The sequence below is a fragment of the Aptenodytes forsteri genome, unplaced genomic scaffold (assembly GCF_000699145.1).
Source record: "Aptenodytes forsteri isolate BGI_AS27 unplaced genomic scaffold, ASM69914v1 Scaffold200, whole genome shotgun sequence".
Classification (NCBI taxonomy): Eukaryota; Metazoa; Chordata; class Aves; order Sphenisciformes; family Spheniscidae; genus Aptenodytes; species Aptenodytes forsteri.
This window is the reverse complement of record NW_008796187.1, coordinates 635493-651488: the sequence shown is the minus strand read 5'-3', so window position 1 is coordinate 651488 and position 15996 is coordinate 635493. Positions and strand designations below refer to the sequence as shown.

The 15996-nt window shown below is 36.4% G+C and overlaps 1 protein-coding gene across 1 annotated transcript in view; it reads right to left on the bottom strand.

Annotated features, from left to right (window-relative positions):
• Nucleotides 1-15996, bottom strand: part of STS (steroid sulfatase (microsomal), isozyme S) — a 126626-nt gene that overhangs the window by 16743 nt on the left and 93887 nt on the right. The window contains exon 9 of the mRNA XM_009287828.2: nt 15381-15502. Within this exon, the coding sequence (XP_009286103.1) occupies nt 15381-15502 (122 nt within the window). The remainder of the gene's footprint in view (nt 1-15380; nt 15503-15996) is intronic.

Genomic DNA, 15996 nt, shown 5'->3' with positions numbered 1-15996 from the left:
ACTGAGGCAAAGAAGGCATTGAGTACCTCAGCCTTTTCCTCATCCTCGGTGACAATGTTCCCCCCTGCATCCAATAAAGGATGGAGATTTTCCTTGGCTTTCTTCTTGTCATTAATATATTTGGAAAAACATTTTTTGTTGTCTTTAATGACAGCGGCCAGATTGCGTTCTAGCTGGGCTTTAGCTCCTGCTCCTGACTGGACTCCCTGGATGGGCCCTGAACCTGAATCACCACGTTGCCTAGCTAGGGACTATTGGTGGACCCTGTTATCAGCACTCAGCTCTGCTCGGGTGCTGGAAGAAGTTGCTCTGTCAGTAAAGGCACTGCCAGGGCCAGATTGCGTTCTAGCTGGGCTTTAGCTCCTGCTCCTGACTGGACTCCCTGGATGGGCCCTGAACCTGAATCACCACGTTGCCTAGCTAGGGACTATTGGTGGACCCTGTTATCAGCACTCAGCTCTGCTCGGGTGCTGGAAGAAGTTGCTCTGTCAGTAAAGGCACTGCCAGTTCTCAGGTCACTTACAGTTCTGTTGGAGGCACTTTTAGAGTGAATCATCACCCCAAGATAGAGAGTCTAACTTCTTGTCTCTCCAGCATTCTCTAGTCCATCTTTAATTTTGCTTTCTAAGATCAAATAATTATCTACAAGGTGCTGCTGTTTATGAAAGATCCCACAGTGTTCATAGATAGTGCATTAGTATTCATTAGATAGTGCATTAAACATCTCCTCCTCTCAAATATATGTAAAACATACATATTTAACTGATGTGGCCAGAAAATACAGGGAGAGGTTTGTCTTCCTTGTTCGTACACATTACTTCTGTATACTTTTTTAAGTCTTACTCATCCTTAATGATCATTCAGTGACCTTTGAAATACAGTCACGAGCCACAGTACATCTGCATTGATTCTGCTTATGTGATGCCTGTCTCTCTCTCATATTAATGTACGCAGTTTCCTCTGTTCCAGTTGTAGCAAATAAGAACAAAAGCTCATTTCAGATATTTCAAATGAATTTTCTTTTTGTCATCTAATTCATCCCCCTGCCACTGCACGATTGTTCCCTACGATGTATTTTTTAAGAGTTCTCTTGATGGATGGTGTCTTCTATTGTAACTTTTGTGCTACTATCATTCATTTCTTTTATTGCGGAAGACAAAGACATTTTATTGGCACACTCCTTTCACTTAGTGTTTTATCTACTAACTTTTTCAAATACAAATCCTTCACGAACTTTTGCTGGAGTTTAAATAAAGATTTTGGTGCAGATGATTGCCTCAGAGTTCATTTGGTTTACCCTATCCTTCAATTACCTGTTGCCTTGTCTATTCTAAATTCCATTTCTACAGCTTTTGTAGAGTTGTGGTGCACCAAAGTGAATGTTAAAATCCCTGTGAATTTACTGAGAGGATGATTTCATCCTGTTTGCCTTCAGTTCAACAAAGTATTTCTACCTTAGCTTAAGAATACAAATAACAACTTCAAGCTTAAATTTAGCAAAGTACAGTGTAAACTCTGACTGAAGCTGCTGTGTGCTCAACTAATTGTTTAAGCAAGGATCTACATATGTTCCTCAGCTTCCATCAAATCTCCTACTTCAAACTATTTGAGAAAAAAAAATTGAGTAAATTATTTTTTCAGCAATCTGTGCTGTTGCTTAATAAAACAGTTAATAAAACCTGTTTTATTTTTTTGCTACACTGATACTGATGGATACACCGTGAGTGATTTATTTAATGTTGTCTCAAGGTCTATAGGGAGAAGAAACCTGAATCAAGTTTTACCAAGTCTACGACAAGTGTCCTGTTCACTGGACAACTCTACCTTGTAGAAAAATCAATGTTCAGCATTCAGATCTTGCCTCCCTGAAGATTAAACTCATGTCTGCTTAGCAACATCCTCTAACTCCAAACATAAATTCCTCAGTTACTCAAGTTCCCATTGGTAAAATCTTGTTGCCTTTTCTTCTCCTGGCATATACATGGATATGAATACATGACATACTACCTAGTATATCCAGGTGAGTCCAGGTGTTTTTGAGCTATGTGGTGCATGAACTTGGGTGCAGTATTTGAATAAAGCCCTTCCCACCTCTTGGGCCTGCTGGAGAGATTCAGCAGCATAGAAAAGTCCTACAGAACGTCCAGAGTGCTCAGCTGAGATGTAATCAGCCCTGGAGTGAGTTCACCTCAAACTTGAAGAAAGCAGCAATGGAGCTAGGAAACTCCAGCCATTGTCCTTCATTCCTTGCATTATATCTCCTTATACTTTTATGTGTAAAAAAGACAAAATTGCTAGGACTTCAGGCTGTGTTTCATTTCTCTCCTAAAAATGACTATAATCCAGATCCTAACTTAAAACTTCTAGCCAATCATTTTCATGGGCCATGAAGGGTGGGGGTTTTTTGTTTTGTTTTCTTTTTTCCCCATGATACATGAGTGGCAAAATGAATTCTGACTATTTTTTCCCTCCAATCTCTGAAGCACAGTTGAAGGAGCGTAGATAGACCGGTGCTGTGAATGAGGTAGTAAGGACAATGTTTCTTCTCTTTGGCTTGATCTCCTATTTTTAACTAACTATAATTCAATGTAACAATTCTAGCATGCCTCAAAGTATCTTTGAAGAGGGCACTTATGTCACAAACTTAATCCAACATTTATTATTATTTATCACGGCACTACAAGATCCAGGCTCTGTTACACATGACAGTTTCAAAGATGAGTTAAACAAAGACAGCCTCATCCTTGAGCATGAAATCCTACATCTTTTTACTGGTCTAAGAGTGTGTTCCTGTAGATTATGGTTTCATTTAAGGGCTTTAACCCATTATTTAAGGAAGTAATATAAATAAATGGAATATAAAACAGCTTGCAGTCTAAAGTAATACAGTTACTCATTGTACTTCCTCGAAACTACTGAAAATGCTTTTGGCATTACATGACAAGATATAAATTCTATATGTGCCTTCACTCCCCACTGCAGTTAAGAGTGATGACAGCACTCAAAGGATATTGTGAAATACAAACATCTGCATACTGGTAGTTGTTTTTTGGCTTTTTGGAGCTTACATTCAATTTTCAATTCATAGTTCTGCAAACTCAGTCTTCATCTCTCGATTTTAGCTGGTTTCTTTGTCAAAATACTCTTTAAAGATCTGTGACAATAGTAACGGTAACAGAAAACACGAGGAAATTTTTTCCTATTGTATCCACTACCGTAGCTCCTTCTTCTATGCATTTTTATGCTATTCTCCACAAGGCAAGTAACCATACACACATTCCTCATCTGTTGCAATGGAAAAGAAAATGGATTACATAAATGATTTTCAGTTGTAAACCAGGTTTGTTTTAGCATTCAGCAGTGGTTTGCAGTACTCCATTCTGCTTCATACTATAGTGCATTGCACACTGACAGACATTTACCACAACCTCAGTCTAGTGATTAATTGAAACATACAAATTCAAGCAAAGTTTACATGGTTGCTTAACTTTCTCTTACACTTCCAAAGATGTCTCTAACTGACTGGCATTCATGCTGAACATGCCCAAGCTTAAACTCTGTTTCTTTACTAATACTGAGTCGGTATTCCTAACCAAGGTCTTGGCACTTAGGGTGTGTAGATATAAAAAGGAACCTGAAATTCAGTTAGGATTAGAGATTAGGAAATCTCCCAAGCAACCTGCATTCAAATTGAAGTCAGGCCAGGCAGATGGACTTGGTAAACAATTTTGCTATCACCTTTTCCTCCCCACCTTCACTTTGAAATGTTTTCCTGTCTTGCTGAATCTCACAGGTCTGTCTAGTTTTACCTTCAGAACTTTGGATCACTACTTTCTTCTTGTCTATCTAACATAAAAAGACCAAAAACTTAAATGTAAAAAAGGTTGTCTGCTTCCACAACCACCTTCCCAAGAACAGACCAAAGTTTGTCAGAGGAGGAATAATATGCCCCTGTACAGACATATTACACAGCCATGCGGATCCTTGGATGACCAAGAACACAGGTAGTTTAAGCCTTCCTAAAGATGTTCCTCTCCCTGCCTGAGACATAATGTGTTCTCATACACCTTTCCAAATAGGTAGCAACCGAAATACCAAATCTAAAAATGAATAGTGGTAAGGATATATCTGAAGTCAATTTAGTCCACAAAGTGAACAAATTGCTTGAAATTGGTTAGGAAAGACCAAGTATAAATGTCATGGGAACTTTTCTTGTGTGTCTAGGCAGACACTGCATTGATGGGCTCAGCCAAGCACTGAGGTTCACATGTCGATGAGGCACAAACTTGTTGCTGACTCTTTCATGCCATGGCAATAACACAGAATTATCAAGCTTGACAACATGAAGAAATGTTTAGCGGGGAATACTCAGGCTGTTGTGCATGTAGACACTGTTCTTCTTAGTTGTAATCATTTGCCAACATCTTAAGTTTGAGGAGTATCCACTAATAGAATAATCCTTTGCAGCATTCAAATAATTTACACTTAATTTTCTCACTTGATTACAAGATAACAATTTATAAACTTTTTCAAGTTTAAGCTATGTTAAAGAGACATGGTAATATGTTGACTGTTGCATATTTTCTATCTTCAAAATATGAACACTTCTCATGATTACTTATAATTGGATTAAATGCTTTGAAAGATACGTACTTAAAAATATTCTGTGAAATACGAGTAGTATATTTACTTTTCTTTAGTTCAACCTGCTAGTTGCTAAACTTTCAAATATACCTCTCAGAACCTAGTTCTATTTTTTTTTTTTTTTTTGGCCAAAAATCAGTATGTCATAACTATTTAAAAGCACTGGCAGAAATTAAAGCACTTCCTAACTGGAGACCTGAAATATTTTGGCATATGAAAGGGGGAAAAAAAGAGGCCTTTGATAATGCTTAGGAGCTACAGGTATTGTATAATCTGTTTAGTATGAGGTTCCAAAATCCAGTTAAAGCATTTCTCAGCACCTTTTCTTGATTATTACAGCCTCATTGTGAACACCAGCACAGTTTTCTAAGACAGCCTTTTGTTGCCACTACATAGTCCTGGTGTTTTGAGCTACTTGGCATTCTTCAGATCACCAGAACTTCTAAATGACCTAGCAGCTCTGCTAGGGCAGAGCTGAATGAACTGAAGTGGATGAACAAACAACCTGTATTCTTGTACAATATTTTGCAATTCCCAGTTACTTTTCTATCCACTGACTGATTATGTTTCCATTGACCATGAAACTAAACTGAGCTATTTGTGTTCAGTACTTACTCTTGTGCTAAGATAAGCCTAATAACGCACTTTGCAAGATTTTCAGAAGGATAAACCTGCAAACTGTCAAAGTATGATATTCAATAGAATAATTTTAGTTGTAAAAAAACCTGTAAATGTTGCTAATTTTGATAAACCCAAATGTCATAATCCAAATATTTCAAGTATCATAATCCATTTTTCACAATATTTCTACAGCTAAAGATAAACTAAATATTACAAACTTTTTTTTCCATACTAAAAAGATAAAAATAGAGAATGAAAATCAAAATAATGTATGTAGTCTCAAAGTTTTCCTTCAAAGTTTAAAAGTGACCATTGTAAATAGGACTCCAAAGAGAATTCTATGTGCTTTCTATATTTGTTTAAAAAAAAAGTCAGCTATTCAAACTCTCAATTTCAGTATGACACAACAGCTACATCTTCTCTCCCTCATTCGCTTGATTCTAGCCTTGGTCTTCTTATGCTGACCAGCGACGTTAGGATGAATTCTTCCAGATGATACTGAGTTTTTTTAGCAAATTCCAAGCTTTTATGGCAAAACTTCCCTCTCACAGCACAATTCAAACCATCTTCATTTCTGTGAAACGTGTTTCTCCTCATACTTATGCATAAGCTCATGCCTTCATGTCATACATACAAATAGTCCTTACTGATGGAACTGATTTTCTCTGGAAGAAAAAGTTTTGTTTCTCTTTGGCTTTCTTCTAAGTTGCTTTTTGAAAACTGACCTGAACACTCATGGGCTGCAGTTGATTCTGAATCATAAAGATATATCCTCTTACAGCCTCTGACTACAGCTGAAAATTGGCTTTAGTAGCAATTGTATTGTTTTCAGAATCCAAAAATCTTTGTCAACTATAAATACTACAAGTAATTTACCACTGTCAGTATCATCCTCTATAGGTGCAACTCATAACTTTAAACTTTTATATAATACTTCTGGATCAAAATTAAGTTTGGGGATTAGGCTTTGAGAAATCAGACAATAAAAACATGATATCGTATAGTGCATCTGATGCAGATAAAAAATGGAAGGGGCTTTCATGCAAAAAGCATTGCTTTAGCTTCTAAGTTAGGTATGCTGCATAAAACAGAGAGGGAAGTGCTACAACAAATTCCATTTTTATATAAATGCCTTAGTATCTACAGTCTACATACTGTAGGCAGGAATTGCATTTTCCCTTAATACAACATAACCATGTCTAGGACAAAAAAGTAACAGCTGATTAAAAGCAAACAGCAATGTAGTTGCAACAAATCCACATTTGCTAGGCTGAATGTTGGGATAATTTGAGAGATGAAGAAGAGAAGTAAAGAAAGGGCATGAAAGTGCCTCTATGACCAGCTGTACGAAAAAGAGTGGACCAAGACCCTAGTTGGACTAAAGATTTGCAGTTCTAAGACATCGTGGCCATGAGGAACTAATGAGTCCTAATTTTAATGTTTTCCACAGTGTTCTAGAATTGGAGAAAAATGTATTCAAAAGAAACTCCACAGAGTGTTGAGACACCATTTTTAGAGAATAAGTAATTCTTCACTCAGGTTTCTTTACTCACAATGTCTTGTCTAGCATTTCTACCTCACACTTTTGTAGTGCTAGCCTCAAAATCTTCATGGGGCCATTTATACTTTGCTATTCCCTCTCTCTACTTAACTTTGTATATATGTATCATGGTAGTGCTTTAGCAGCTCCACCAAATGATTAATTAACAGTGCTTTTGTCTGTTCAGAAAAAAAAAGAAAAAGGTGTGAATCAACTCAAACCTTCCAAAATGACAATTCTATAAGGAAGGGCTGGAGTAGAGAATTACATTTGGTTTGGAATCAGCAGCAGCACAGTAGATCAAGACATTGTTGAGCCCAAACTATAAAGCTTTGCTGGCTGAGTAGTTTTGCTATCAAGGATATGAACTGGTGCTAAGGTAACTATAATGCTTTTAGGACTGAGATTCAGTCTCCATTTGTCACTGAACAGGACTATGTGGATGGATCAGAGCTACGGACTGAAAACCTGCCTGTACATCATCCTATGACATTGAAGAGAGCCCAGATAATATAATTAAGTTAATCTTGAAGACTCTACTGAGTCTTGAAGACTCTACTCTTCTCACTGAGCAAGTGAGATGATTGAGAAGCTTGCTTCTGTGATATAATATCATTTAAAAATTAATGTACAACAGACAGGTAACAGGTTGTAAATGAAAAATTAGCACACACTTGGTAATGACAAAATTATCTTATGGATGACCAACATTTCCTAATACTAAAAAGGTCAGCCTTTCTTTATTGCACTAGTGCTAATTCTAAGTGCTAAAGTATCATGATCTTTATGGGATTTTGATGGTCCTGTTGACTTTTAATGTTGTGACTGCACCATGATTTCTAAGTTACCCCTCCTCCTAAGAATGGTAAAAATCTGTTTTGCTTTAAAATGCCAATGTTGAAGAGGAGTGAGTGAGTGAGTGAGTCTCACAAATGTTTGCATTAGTCCCCCACATCTAGGAGACCGCAGAGTCAATAAAAAGTAAATGCATTATATTTATTATTATGCTGAATATGACTGTACTGCAGCTGAAGAATTATTTTCAATAAATTTTTGGGTAAAACTTTGAATAAATTTGAAAAGTATCACAATCTGTAGGAACTTGTTCTGTACTACTTCATGGACTTTGCATTTCTACTAAGAAGTCATTGAAAGAACTATGACAAAAAACTACTGGTGAAATACAGTCTCTTTCAGTTTCAAAAAGCTTTTACACAAATCCATCTACAAAATTTCCCTACTAAGAACAACAAAACAAGAAACAAATTTAAAAAGCTGGATTTTTTTCTTCCTTTTAGCTTTAGGAAATTCTGGATGTCTTAACAAAAGATACTTGAAAAATGTAATGCATTATGTATCCTGTAATAGTATAATTTATAGTTTGAGATCACATAAAAAGCTCTGAAATCAACAGAAAGGTTGATTGTTTGTACTGGGATGTGAGCTTTTCTCAGGCTGAGAACATTTACATTGATTATTGAATATTTCTGATTGTGTTGTCTTTCCAAAGTACTGATCAGGACTTGCATTCAGAAGCAACTACACAGTACAGAGTGCACATCATCCACAGATGCACACTGGCCTCCAGCCTAATACTGTCCAAGTGCACCCACCCTCCAAGCACCCACTGTTTTCTTCTATAATTATTTCTTCTGCCTGCCATGGCAAGATCTTTTATGGCATACTGAGAAGTCATCTTGCTCTTGACAGTCAGGTTTCCAGGGAATTTCTCTAATAAACAAATACTTTGTCTTATTTTCTAGGAGTAATAGGATGTCAGAGGCTGTGGCACACAGAATACTCCATGTGGGTTGTGCATGCATTAACTACTTCCCTTGAAGAACATTGCCTGAGACAACATATGCCATTCGAATCTGATTTTAAAAATAGGGTGAATCAGCACTATGATCTGAATGTAACACGCAGAATGCTGCAGGCTCATATCCAACACTAAACTAAAGATATTTTTGGAAGTGTAATGCTCCAGAAATTGTTAAAGACCCACTTTTTATGTTACTTGGTAAGCTGAAATTCATTTTTGAAAGTTGCAGTGCATTTTTATCTACTCTTTTATGTAGTTGTTGTTATTTATATTTGTTTTGACTACTGTTAACTATAAATAGATAAAAAAATATCAGACAGTTGTTCTAACTCAGATAATTTTTTTCTATTTAAGCGTTAGCTGTGCATTATACAGAACAAAAATGCGTAAGATTTTTCTTTTGTACTGTCACAAGTGTATGACACAATATCTGACAGGAAGCCATTCAAGCTGAAGTTTAAATAATACTGAATTAGCTACTTTAAATGCCTTTGCCTTTATATGATCACTGAAACCTGTCAACCTTTCTCTGTTCACTCTGTTCACTAAGAACATTACTAATAACTTGGATTCAATAGACGAGTATGTTATGGTTGCTATTTTTATATGAAGAAAAAGCACTATGATATGATCACTGAAAGTCTGTGTGTATAATGTCAAAGGACATTTACCACGGTCTTTCACTGGGGCAATGACTGTCTGAGACAAAAGTGTTCCTACATCAATTTTACTATGACTAAAGTCTATTCTTTCCAGCTAGAAAGCAAAAATTGTTGTGATAATAGGAAAATCTTACTCCTTCAAATTTTTATCCTTTCTTTCTTATCCTCTCTCATCTGTTCTTTTCTGAGAAAAGATATGAGGTTGGTACGATAAGATTTGATTAAAAAAAGATATTTCTTTTTAAGAAAACAAAATGTTTCCTTGACAGCAGTTATAGTCACATGGTAGTATTATCTCTCCTTTTGAAGATGCTGTACAAAAGAAGAAGGTTCTGGATCAAACTTCTATTAAATTTACCTTCTTTTGTATTGTTAAGCAATGAAAGGAAGTAACTATAACTGCTGGCATTCTCAGGGTCAATGTGAATTCTTACTAATCTGTAACAGCATCCTCTAAGTCCTTCGTTCACCACAGAGGAAGCAAGTAAACCATAAATGGAAAAAGCTCCTCAGGGAAGCAAGCAAAAGAATAGGAAAAAGGTAGGCAAGTGTATGGGTTCTGCCAATGAGTCTACTGGGTATGACAAGCACATCCCGCAGTTTATATAGGAAGTTACCATAGCATTCTTTCACCGTATGGCAAAGAACTCAATGAAAAAATTATTTTCCTATTACTAAGAAAGTAATGAGAAGGAGGGTGGGAAACCCACTTACAAGGCTTCAGAGAATGTGTGAATTGAAATTTCTTGTTTATATTAGAGAAAGTAGAATAAATATTTAGAGGTATCTCTAACATGCCAAATATTTAGCAATATCTCTAATATTTTCTATTTTAGAGAAAACAGAACTGTTAATTTACTTCATGGATGTCTGAATGATTATGTTTCTTAAATGCTCTAAGAGGACTGAATAAGAAAGGGCTGGAACTTTCAAATAGAAGCATATTGTCACCACTTACACTCCAAAATATCTCTCACATACAAATTAATGCATTTCCATTTGCTACTGACAACCCCTAGCCTCACCTACCCTCACACTGAGAACTTGACTGTAGAAAAAGAAGAATTTTAAGCTGGTTCTGTAGAGCTTCACAGAGGTTTCCCATTTTTGCTACCTGCCTAGACTCTGTCTCCTGCCCTCTCTCTTTCTCAGGACAATATTGTGTTCACAAGTTAATGTTCTTTAAGTATATGAATTCCGTTTACAGTTTTTAACTATTAAGACTCAACGTGATATTACCAAAAATGAAGCTAAGAATGGCATTGTAAATAATGCAAGCCCTCTTAATTAATAAGGCAACCCTTATTACCCCTTAAAGCATGCATATCATAGTCCTTTCGAGAAGTAAGGAAAAGTACAAGGTATTCCTCTTGTTATTTTCATTTCTTCAGAAATAGGTGTTATTTTAATTCCATTTCACAAGAAAGGTTATACCTGTCCAAACCAGAAGTAGTAGCAAAATACTGTGAGGATTACTATTTCTTTATAGTACAGACTGTATCACATTACATTTTTCAATGTTTATTACACAGGTTTACAATTAATTTCCTCCTTATCAAACGAAAATTTTGTGCACAACCAGAGGAGCCTGAAAGATGCAGTAGTTCCATTCAACTGTAGATTTGCTCTATATCTGATGAATTCTCTCCTTATAATTAAGTTGTCATAGCAATAGATTTTTAATAGTACTGATTCATATGCCAGTAATGTTCTGGAGACGGAGCTCTTGATAGTTTTTTAGTATTCAGTTATGCTAAATTATAACTTTAGCAAATACACAAGTACTGGTCTACTTGCACTAGCAGAACATGTGATCAGACTTAAATTAGGCCAAAGCATAATCGGACATACACAACTAACAGAAAACTACATAAAACTTTGGGTGGCTCAGCTCAAGACAGAAAAGGCAAATCCTACACCTGCCTTGTTTTAAATGTAAATGTTTCATGATTAAAAACCCCTTAATTATTACAACTTACTAGGCAGAAAGAAAAGTTTTGGTTTGGTTCCCCCCCCCCAAAGGTATTGCTTCCGTATATTGGTACTTATATGGTACACCAGGCAGCCGTGGAGAATAAGCATTGAAAATGAGAAATCGCAGTACTTTTTGCTGACTCTGTTTTAGCATGTCTTCCTCTCTATATTTTTAGCAGATCAATTAAATTACACATATTTACAAGGTTTCAAAATAACAGGAAATCATCCTCCAAGGACTAGGACTGTATGTCTTGGCTGTTTCCAAGGCACTTATAGCAAGTGTCAGCATGCACGACTCTGTGAGAGCAAGATATGAATCATGAGCAAAGAAAATTGCCTGATATTTCATTCCTTTTTTAATTCAGAATGTGAAGAATAATGTGCATTATTTTTTAATATCAGGCAAAATATAAGTGAATCAAGGAGAGATGAAGAAGAAAATGGTGTTAGTTTATTTTCTGTGGCTGGGAAAGAGAAGGAGGGCAGAGAAAGATTCTTTTCCTCATGTCTCTCTGGAAAGGATAAGGCTTAAATTTTGAAGTGTTGGTTGAGAAGAGCATTACGTAGCACACATCCTCTAAATGCTCCTTCAAAGGGCAGATGAAGGGGAAAGTATATTGTGAATGCAGTAACTGACCTAACTAATATGTCTTAATGAAGATGTGTATTGATTTGGTTATGAGGAATGCTTAGCCTCTAAATATATAAATGTAAAATGGTAATTGTTCACCCTGAAGTTTCTGACCTTCCCTGGATAATGTGAGAAACACACCTGCTTAAGTCAGACTTCAGAAGCTTGCAAGCAAGGGAAAGGTGTGCAAGTACTATAAATTTCACATACGCTAAATTTACCTGTTTCATATATATAGCTTAAGAGTCAAAAAATTAAACCAAAACCCCCTTTTTTTTTCAGACTGAAGCACAGTGGAAATCTAACAGTGGCAAAGATAAAGTTACCAAGGGAACTGCGGAGTGATGGAGGCAAGAAGGTACCAAATGACTAAGCAGAATTTTTGCTTCCCTTTCACTTCCTGGTATATGCATTTTTCCTTAGGATCAAAGTTAATTCTACACTTTGAGTATCTAGGAGGTAAAAAAGTGGAATACACTTGCTGAAGCTGACATACAAACTAAGACTTCCCAGAAAATAAATATAGTAAGAAATATAGGAATATATGCACCTTTACCCTTTATTTAGAATGGATTGTACTTTAGTTAATAAATAAATAAATAAATAACATTTTCCTTAGCAGTTGTAAGCTTTCTCTTCTATGAATTTCTGGCTGTTGCTGCTTTCTTCTTCAAAAAATGCAACTTTAAAATTAATAGAAATCACACATTTAATGAAGGGATCAGCAGTCTTTAATGTAGTCTCAGACTAGTTGCACAATTGGGTCCTTTTAATAAGGGCCCATCACCAGAGCAGTGCAGAAGACGCTGAACATAGCTGGGGTTATTAATTTCACACTCTCGAGGCTCAGGTCTAGTGAGAGGCAGAGCTGGGCAGCATTTGGCCCGTACGTACAGGCATAATCTGCAGGTAGCATGTTTTTACACAGTTCCAAAGTAGTTGTGGTCACACTAAACTAGTTAACTATCTGGGGAACACAGATCAAGAACAACATAAGTCTTTCCTGGTCTAAAAGATCATTTACAGTACACAGAAAGAAACAACTGTTCCTGATGACATTTTTTTCAGTAATTTCCTGATTTTTCTTAGACAAAGAATATCACCTCTTCAAGACTATCCTTAAGAATATTAAGTATCTGATTCTGGCAGTCCTCTGTGAATTGAGTGCTATTTGCCTGACTACAGTCATTGGCAAGGTGCAACTAAAAGATGAGAGATGCTACAGCCATTTCTGGATACTGGAAAATGTTTGTGCTCATGGAGGTGTGTGGTACTTATTTAGGCCATGAAGTGTGTTAGACATGGAATACATGTAGAGATAGGAATGGTGATCAGTTTATACCCAAACCCTGAAGACTTACAGCCTTGTAACTGATAGTAGTAGCATGCTGAGGTTAAGTGAAAGTTGCACAATTTTCTAGCTTTCCAGTCTGTCTGTAATGAACATGGCCTCATTCACCTTCTTGGATGTATTCCTAAGTATAGGGAATGAACTGTTGCTATAGGATACTTCTAATCTAGTTCTTTGCTGCTAGGCAAAAGCTCTGCAACATTTTGAATTAAATGTTTGAAATAATTGCTTTTCCAGAAAAACAAACAAACAAAAAAAACAAACCAAAACATTGCTTTATATTTCTGCTTTACTTGTGTTCATTTTCATATACTAAAATATCACTTAACAGTAGCAGAAATAGTAACTGTGGATGGACTCTGAGATTGGCTGTAAAGATCGAGTTGTGGTGGGAGGCTAGAAGACAGTAATACTCTAACTAGTAATACACTTTGAATTTATCAGTTGCTTCATACAGAACTGCCGAGATATCAGAAAAAAAACAGCCATACTCATTTTTCCACAAGTACCCCACAGCAATGCCGATAGTATCAGGTACGTACAGCCGTAATGCAAGTATATTTATCTCTATACAACAATAACACATGGGAGAGAGATAAACAGGGGCAAACCTCTAGCTGACTGCAACAAATATCTTTACAAATATGATTGCATTATCTACATGGAAAAGGCATTTTTGAAGACCTGGGACTGGATGAGTAAGAAAGAAGCAGGCATTGAGCACTCCCAGGGGACCGGTACAAAAGAGAGTAGAGAGGAGTATCTGGCTGTTGCCTACTCTTACACTACAATGTAAGCTGACAAGGTAGTATTTAAAAAACGCTTCCATACAAAAATCAGCCCAGTGTTATGAAAATGTTATTGACAGGTTCTGCGTGGGCTTTCTGTTTTGATTGCCTTGGAGGAAAGATAAAGGGAGAATCACAGTCTACATTTTTGCCCCTCAAGTAAATACAATAGACTAGCCCCTCATCATTGCTCCCTTTCATTTCCCATTAAATTCGCCTTCAGTGAATAACAAAGCTGACCCTTTCCTCAGACAAGGGGTACTTCATCTTGCAAAGGTGTATGTTTGAGAAAAACAGCTTCTCTGCCTGCCTGGATTCTTCTCTCCTCATCATGACGCAGAATAATCTCATCCAACCTCAGATCCAAAATGGCACTCGATAGCTACATCTTCCAATTGCTTGGTTCTTCCTTATGATTATTTATCAAATGCAAGATATACAGGCAAAGTAGTGGTAAATAAATGTTATATGTAATACTTTCCTTTTTCCTAGTTTAAAGGCCAAGACAGAGAGTGAGCCTACAGGTGACCAAGAAGACAAAGTTTCCAACTCGTTTTAAGTTTGCACATTAAGTACCAAGCAAGTCCTTTCCCAAGGTACTTAAACCAAAAAATGCTACGCCAAAGCCTGTCTTGGATCATCATTTTGAAGCTGTAACACAAGTCGTCACTTTGAGTGCCAACAGAGATGAGACAAATGTGTGTTTGACTTCATTCAGCAGAGATTTTTATAGAAAGGGAAATACGCTTTGGTTAATGTGGAAGTTACTACCAGAAACAGCAAGTTGTTAGTTAAAAAGGAGCAGATAATGGGAAATGCTTTTTTCCTTGGCCTACAAAGTGGAATTATATCGCTGATAAAAAGCATGAAAAGGGACCGTTTAATACCGTATTTATTTATTGGATAGTTATGACTTTGACTCAGTGATTCTTCTATACTTTGCTAGCTAACAAAAATGGCCAGGCTGACGTCATACTTGTGCTGTTACTCAGCAAGCCATGCTATTACCTCTACATTTTTAGGAAGATGTAACAGTTAACCTTGAATACTTCATTCCGTAACATAGACTATCTCTCAGGGAAGTTTAAAAAAAATAGTTTCAGATACCATAGATCTCAGTATTGTATTGATATGGAACATTAGGGCATAGCAACAAACTAATGTCGAACAGTAAAATGGTGAATAGGAGCATTCTAGCAAAAAGAAAAGTAAAAAGAAGGAAAAAGGCTAGATATTGTAAACAATTTATTTGTTGCTATAGCCCAAGGCTTTTTCCTGATTCTTTTCAAGCTGCAATAAAAATGATATGAAATATTTAAAATGTGAACAGGCAAGTTTACTTACTGTTTCCTGGATGCCAGCGCACTGCATTTAAATATGCATTACAATAATGGAAGAGAAATTCATGCTTGGATCGGGTAACTTTTCCTTGAAGTAAGGGCATCAGGTCATGTCCATCAATAATTCTGAGTAAGAAAGCATTTCAAAATCAGAAGAATACCCCAAACCTCACTTTACTTGGAAGATATTATAACACTGCATTTCCGCTCCTTAAAAAAATAAATCTTCCTGTTATGATCTGAATTGCCACTTCCAGTTGGTCAATTTGGAGAAAAAAATTCAGGTGCTCTTCCCCTTTGATTTTTACATTATTTAAGGAAACATTAATTTTATATTTTGCCATTAGGAACAGTTGCTTCCTCAACCCATTTTATCTTTTTTCTATTTTTTTTTTTCTGAGAAAGTGACCAGACATATGTGAGTAAATTGCTACAACACAGTCCTCCAGGTATACAAACACATATACCTGCTCAAGCTCTTTGGGAGTAGGCTGGCTGAAGTAACCCTAAACCAAGAAATATACGCTGTGCTATGCTAGCATCCCCAGAAGTAATGGTAAGAACTTGTTGTGGTTTAACCGGCAGCTAAACTAAACACCACACAGCCATTTGCTCACTCC